The 7,836-nt window shown below is 43.6% G+C and overlaps 1 protein-coding gene across 1 annotated transcript in view; it reads left to right on the top strand.

The window, feature by feature from the left end:
* The first annotated feature begins 4,463 nt into the window (after window positions 1–4,463).
* Window positions 4,464–7,836, top strand: part of OCIAD2 (OCIA domain containing 2) — a 28,265-nt gene continuing 24,892 nt past the window's right edge. Inside the window, exon 1 of the mRNA XM_007949441.2 lies at window positions 4,464–4,529. Within this exon, the coding sequence (XP_007947632.1) occupies window positions 4,464–4,529 (66 nt within the window). The remainder of the gene's footprint in view (window positions 4,530–7,836) is intronic.

Below are 7,836 nucleotides of genomic sequence, written 5' to 3'. Positions count from 1 at the left end.
AGGAAAGAAAGGAGGCCAGTGTGGGTAAAGAGAGGGACTGATGGAGGAATTAAGTAGTGTGGAGGGATGAGGCTAGAGGAATAGAGACCAATTAGGATCCTGTGGAACAGGAACCATAGAGCTGTGGTAGCATAGTGCGTAAGGCATTTTGTTGCAGCAGTTCAAACCCATCAGCTGCTCCTCAGGAGGAAGATGAGGCAACCTACTTCTGTAAAGGTTTACGGCCTTGGTAACCTAATGGGGGTTGTTATGAGGCGGAATCAACTTGATGGGTTTGATTTTTTGTTTTTGTTTTTTGGTAGTAGAAACCAATGGGAAAGCATGAGACCTTTCCACCAAGAGCCACAACCTCTCTTCCACATGGACATTCCAGGAGTCCCAGTTATTCCTCCCAGAGAGAATTCTCAGCTAATGTCAGGGTGGATGATATGTTAAAGGCATCCAGCAGTTTATCTCACCAGAGGGTGAGGATGACAGGAGGAGGGAAGGGAATTGATCAAGAGCAATGAAAAGGCTTGGGAGCCAAGCTGTCCCCAGTTTGCTGCTTCCAAACACCATGTGATATAAGCATTTCAGGTCGCTTCTCCATAAAACAAGAGTAACAGTACTTACCCTAAAAGGTTATAAAAAGGATTGTCAATGCAGGCATACCTTGCAGGTTCAGTTCCAGACCAATGCAATGAGGCAAATATTGCAATAAAGAGAGTCACACAATCTTTTTGGTTTCCCAGTGCATACAAAAGTAACGTTTACACTATAGTGTAGTCTCTTAAGTGTGCAATGACATTATGAAAAAGTTTAAAATATTGTGAGAATTATCAAAATGTGACACGGAGCTATGAAGTGAGAGCGTACTGTTGGATCAATGGAAACTGTAGACTGGCTCGACACAGGATTGCCACATACACAGTACCTACGAAGTCCAATATAGTGAAGTGCAAGTGAGTGTAAAAACCAGGCCCAGAAAAGATGTTCAACAAATAAATGGTTGTTGCTGTGTTATTGGGAGGCAGAGGTTCACTTTAAAGACATTAAGGAGGTAGAATCTGCAAGGTAACAGGACCAGGCTAGGGGATGAAGAGGGAAATTTCCAGCATTAGCTAGGTTTCAGCCTAAGCCACCCACAGAGAAAGGGACTATAAGGCAGAAATGTGAGGTGGGGGGTGTACCTGCACTTGTTGAATGACTAAGTGCTAAGCAGGAAAGTGAGGAGGCAGAGCAAGAGAAGAATGAAGAAAAAAGGACAGGAAGCTGGGTGAAGAAGGGTGGAAGCCAGGGAACAGTGGCATCACTGGGATGGGGTGGGGATGCAGACTGCACCAGGCCACACTGTCAAAGAACGCGACACCAAAATGATGACTGTTTATAAAATTTTTGTGCAGTATTTCAGCAGAAAATTTTTATTTTTTAATAAAAATATCCCTGTAGTTAGTTATAACAACAAAAACATTTTTCATAAGCCCAGTTTACAAGTATCAATACACCCACACGGCTAAAAGCCTATGCTAATTTACTTTTTGAACCTTCTAATGCAGGACACTTCCAAACACGTGGTTTCTGCACATGCCACACGCACCCACTATTATTTTCATTGCTGCCATTTTCTGCTGTTTTAGCTACAGTATTGTGGTAATTAGTATTTGTGAACCTACATCAATAACTTTTTTGAGAATGAAGAAGCAATTATAGGAAAGGAAGGAGAAAAATCAAAAAAGGCTTTTTCACTCAGTTATTAATAATGTTTCAACCAATAATGTTGTAATTATTATTAATAATAATTAAAATTGTTTCGTAGAAAGACTTTACAAAACAATTTTGTTGTTAGTATTCATATAATCTAGGAAACACTACATGTAAGCTATTTACAACTATATCATATATTATTCTATGATTAAAATTGATAATAAAAATTACTAAGGACACCATGAGTTACCACACTGGGTGGCACCAACACTAATGACGCCACTGCCAGAGAAGCTGGGGAGAAGCTTCGGAGTCTGGAGGGAGGAGTAATGGGACGAGGACAAACGCCCAGGGAGGCGGGGAGAAGGCCAGGCTGCAGCCGCAGCCGGAAGGAGGCGAGCTCAGCTCCGGGGAGACGCGGCTCGGAAGGGAGCCACATCCCACAGGTAAGCCCCGCACGAAGCCTTTACTCGGGGGATAACAAGTGGGGGCCATGGTGAGAAGGAGGTGGCTTCCTCTGCCCCCTTCACTTCCGGTGTCCTTAGGGAGGCGAACACGGACGGGGTAGCCATTCCGAATGACGCTTGAGTCTAGCGGGGCCGCCTTAAGTCGTCCCTTCCAATCGCTCGCCGCTCGACTGGGCTCCGGCCGCGACCGATCCTTGCGCCCCCCTGGCAGAGGCGAGAGCTTTGGGTTTCTGCTAGTGGCCCCTGGATGAGGATAGCGGCACATTTCAGCAGGCTGATCACGGGATTTCCCACTGACCCGCCAGTGCTGTGACCCCCATCCCACCACGCATCTTCCCTCTCGCGCAGCGCTCCTGCCTCCCACTGCCCACCTGTCAGAGACGTAGAGGGATCCCAGATGTAGCATGTGGGGTGCGGTGCGAGGGGCCTGACCCCACAACTCAGATTTGCTATCCTTACTTCCCGAATTTGGGCAACCAACAGGTTAAGGTCTACGTAAGCAAAGGTAATTTAATTATGCCTTAGGTCAGCACCTGGAGATCAACAACGATATTGTGGGGGTCCGCGAGAAATAAAGCGCCCAGGGCCACCCTGACAGCTGCCTTTAACTTCGCACGGTCACTTTGAACCGGCGCTGAGCTGGGGCTTTAGGAATTTCATCTCTCATCCTCAAATCAGCCCTTCAAGATTGCAAAAAAAAAAAAGGTGGGGGGCGGTCAACTCATTGTAAGGTCATTAACTACACAAATAATTACACAGGAGATAGATACAAAGAAGAATATGACAAAATAATTGCCTTGAAGGGACTCACAGTCTAAAGAGAAAGATAGGTCAACAGTCATCCCTGAAAAGGGTTCCCTGGAGGTGCTTCCCAAGGTGCCTTCGAGAAAGCACAGGTGCAGGAACATGCAGCCCTTGCCCCCAAATCATGGGGCTCACAAGGAATAGAGGCAGCATTTTTACTCAGGTCTTTCTGACTCCAGGGCTTTCCAATGCAGGACAATATGCTGCCTCTACAGTAACATTAAAAACTATCCACTACCACCCAGCCAATTATGGCTCCTAGTGACCCTATAGGGCAGAGTAAAACTGCTCCCCAAGGTTTCCAGTAAATCTTTACAGAAGCAGACTGCTACATCTTTCTCCTGCAGAGGGGCTGGTGGGTTTGAACTGTTGACCTTCTTTTTGGTTTGCTGCTGAGCACTTGGACCACTGGGTACCACCAAGGCTCCTTACAGTATCATTAGGTACTGACCCCCAAAGTGAAATGTAGATCATATGCCTGGCAATTTAGTCACTGATGCTCTTGTCCATCTAACGTGTACAGATCCTTTTGAAAGCTAAGGAGTGTCTTTGGTGTTGTCAGATCTGACCAGGACTAGTAGCCGTTCTTCCTCTCTCCTTCCTTAACACCTTGTCCTCACCTCCACACTGAATCGACTGACTCATGGAGACCTCATGTGTGTAAGAGTAGAACTGTGCTCTTTTGGGTTTTCAGTGGCTGAGTTTTCTGAAGTAGATTGCCAGGCCTTTCTTCCAATATGCCTCTCAATGGACTCGAACCTCTAACCTTGCAGTTAGCAACCTAGCACAGTACTCACCACTAGGGGAACCCTCTTCATGTTGTATAACTGTTGGCTTACCTGTCTTCCTCTTTAGATTGTGAAGACTGTGATTTTATCTCATTCTTCTTTGAATCTCCTGCTCTAATAGATACTCATTATACACTCAGTAAATATTTATGTAGTTAATGACCTTTTAATGGGCGCTCTGGTGGTATAGTGCCTAAGGCACTCGACTGCTAACCAGAAGGCTGGTGGTTCAAACCCACAAGCCACTCCTCGGAAGGAAGACTGGGCAATCTACTTCTGTAGTGATACTGCCCTGGAAACCCAAGGAGGGGTTGCTGTGAGTCGGATTCAACTTGACAGCAGTGAGTTTGGTTTCGGTTTTGACCTTTTAATGAACTGAAGCATTTTTTAGGAACACAATTGATAGGTAGTAAAACAATTTACTGTTCACAGTAATATTTCCCTCTTCTCTAATTTTGACTTGTTGCCATTAGTGAGTTAATTTATGTGTGCTGGTGGAGGAGTGACATTAGAAACTGAGTCTGCAGATGGTTGCAAATTAAAATCTATGAGAAAATGAAAGTAAGTTTTCCAAATTGGTGTGATCAGTATGAAGTCTGTTTTTAGGGTTGATACAGACATTCAGTCGCAGTGTAGTGATTTTCTTTTATTTCCCTTAGGCATTGGGTCAAGAAGTGAGCAGAGTACACACAACTAGAAGAAAAGCAAGGCCAAGGTCGCCATGGCTTCAGTGTCTACTCATGGGAACCAAGATAAAGGTCCCCATTTGCCACCACCAAGCAAGCAGGTATGGTTTTTTAACTTGGGGATCTGCCATCTGCGGAGGAAAAACATTCAGAATCTTAGTTGACACTCAGCCTAGCCTAGTCATGGTACTTTTTTTGTTGTTTATTGTTTGTTTTCTCAGTCTAGTACCTGTTGAATGGGTTCAGGGAAAATAGAATTGGAAGGAAAGTTTTTGGCTAGCTTGAAAAGGAGCTTTTTAAATTTTATTTACAAAATCCTTTCTTTACTCTTCCCTGTTTAGAATGTAGCTTAACTGATTCTTATGTAGGCTGTCAGTGACTGAAGAGGTTTCCTTCAGCACAGCAGAACTCTTAATTGAACCTGACAGAATGATGTATTACACTTGTTTTTACATTTTTGTTACAAGGCTAATCATACTAAGCATATGCTATTGACAAGTGTCAGGGTCCTTAATTCCTAAATTAGTCATCAGATTGAGAATCTAAGTATTAACATGGGCACAACTTTTCAGCTTGTTGATAATGAATAGTATGTGTTTTGGGGATATCTAAATGAAGAAAAAAGAAAGCATTGTGATAAGCTAATGGGGTTCATGTTCTCTGGGGTCACCTTTTCAAAATAAAAAGAGTTTATGGAGGAGATGATGTTTATGGGGCAAAGTTTAGGAAAGGCAAACAAACAAATGATATCAAGTCACAAGGAGAAGCATTTGGACATCTGAGTTGCCTCTGAAATGGCACTGATACCTATTACAGAAAAAGATCACCACTGCTCTGCCAGGAGGCTCTGCAGGAACATTTAATCTTGACTGCAACACTCACAGTAATTGTGATCCTCTCTCTCTCTCTCTCTCTCTCTCTCTCTCTTTCTCTCCCTCTTTCTGTGGGTGTGGGTGTGGGTGTGAGTGTGGGTGTGGGTGGAGAAGTGGTGGGATGAAGTGAGGAGAGGAAAGGAAGTGTTCCTTGTTTCTGCTACAGCCACAGCCAAAAGCAAGAACAGATATATACATTGGGTATCAACTGGAGTGCTTGCTGTTGGGTGGTTGTGTTGAAGAACTAAGATAAGTGGAGTTTGACAAAAGTGGAGTTTGACAACATCTCCTCCTATTGCTGAGACACCCTTTCTGCCCCTACTTCTACTGGACTGTGAAAAGTTGAAGAAAAAGAAGATTACCACCTTGGATTGCTTGTAGACCTCCAAAGGCATTGGTGTCACAAGGTCTCTCCACCTTGTTAGTATGACAATGTGGAAGTTATGTTTGTGTGTCATCTTGGCTAGGCAGCTGGATATAGTATTCCCCATGATGAGGCTGATAATCAACTCCATGGTGGAATCTACTGTGAACATCTGAGTAGCTACCTTAGGGATGTAGTCTGCTTCCTGGAGAAGCCTTGGGAACAGTCTTTAGCCTTTTGGCACACTTGAACTCTGCATGTAGCCAAGTTGTTGTTCAACAGCCTACCATGCCCTGGCGGTCTTGGGACTTCATCTGGACTTGAATTAGTGGCCTGCCATGTGGTTTGGTAACATTGGGACTGTCCTTTTAACTTGTCAACCGTGGGCTTGTCAATCTCAGCAGCCAGCAGCTGTCTAAGTGAAGGAAAGCCTCCAGTTTCAGTGGGCCAGGAGCAGGAGGCAGAGCTGAAGCTCAAGGTTGAGGGGCTTTCACCCAGCCCCTAGAGACTGGCACTTTGAACTTGAACTTAAAGCCTCCAAATTATAAGAGAATAAACTCCTCTTTGTTAAAGCCATCCCATTTGTGGTAGATTCTTGTCAGAGTGGCACTGGGTAACCAAAACAGACAGCATGCTTGTAAAATGCTCGAGACAGTCTCTGGCCCATGGAAAAGTGCTTAAGAAATGTCATTTACATTGACAGCTACTACAAATAATAAAGGAGCCATGGTGGCTTAACCATTATGTTAAGTGTTCAATTGCTAACAGAAAGGTTGGCATTCAAACCCACCCAGCAAGTCCACAAGAGAAAGACTTGTCAATCTGCTTCCATAAAGATTACAGCCAAGAAAACCCTAGGGTGCAGTTCTACACTCTGTCACATGGGGTCATTATTAGTTGGAATTGACTTGACAGCACCTAACAACAACAACAATACAAACAATAAAAGTCTAAAAAGAACAGTGGCAAAACCAGTGAGGTGAACTTCAAAAGTCAAAGAGCCACAAATCACCTCAACAGCAAAAACAATAAACCCCCAATGGATAAATCGCAGAAGACATACATAAGTAATCCACCCATAAGGACATACAAGTGTGACTTTTACAGTAAAGAACAGATAAACTTTCTTTTTTAAAAACTAATAAGCCGGTGAGGATGTGGAGAGATTGGGTCTCTCATACACTGCTGGTGGGACTGTAAAATGATACAACCACTGTGGAAAGTGGTTGTTTGTGGAAAGTATGGCAATTCCTTAAAAAGTTGAAATTAGAAATACCATTTGACCCAGCCATTCCATTATTAGGTATATATCCCAAAGAAGTGAGAGCCAGGACAAGAACAGATATATGCCCATGCATGCTCATTGCAGCACTATTTACAATAGCCAAAAGATGGAAACAACCTAGGTGTCCATCAACTGAAGAATGGATAACCAATCTATGGTACATACACACAATGGAATACTATGCAACCCTAAAGAATGACATAGAATCTGCAAAACACTACACAATGTGGATGAACTTGGAGGGCATTATACTGAGTGAAATAAGTCAATCACAGAAGGACAAATATTGTATTAGTCCATTATTGTAAAAAGTCAAGGAAAGGTTTATATATAGAAGGAATTTTTCTTTGTAGGTAACCAGGGGTGGGAGGGAAGGGTAAAGAACACTGTTAGATAGGTAGAGACAAGTATTGATTTGGGTAAAGAGAAGGGCAGTGTACCAAATGTGAGTGATCAACATGGTGGCATTGAGGAAGAGGAAGACATAGAGAGGTACATGGGAGGTACAGACAACAAAAATGAATCCTTTTGCACATACAGCACTGCATTGTCAGTGAAGGCAAGCATTGATATATGGTTGGATAGATGGCTGGACAGGCTGAACTATTAGGTATGTCTGTGAAGTGGGGAGTGTGCCTAAGACCATGCATAGGGTTGGCAGACAATGTTTCTACAAGCATATTTGTATGTTCTATAAGAATTCCTAGGTATATAGTAGAGCTGACAGGGGACAAGGTTGTAGTCACTTGTTGGCCACAGCCAGCTACCCAGAGGGAGCAAGTAGTTGGACCTGTGGGCTCAGGACCATAGTCGCAGGGGACATCAAGCTCAATTGGCATAACATACTACACAAAACATTGTTCCACATCCTACTTTGGTGAGTAGCA

The sequence above is a fragment of the Orycteropus afer genome, unplaced genomic scaffold (assembly GCF_000298275.1).
Source record: "Orycteropus afer afer isolate SDZICR_OR568_19922 unplaced genomic scaffold, OryAfe1.0 scaffold00246, whole genome shotgun sequence".
NCBI lineage: Eukaryota > Metazoa > Chordata > Mammalia > Tubulidentata > Orycteropodidae > Orycteropus > Orycteropus afer.
The sequence above is the reverse complement of the archived record's forward strand: the minus strand, read 5'-3'. Positions and strand labels throughout refer to the sequence as shown.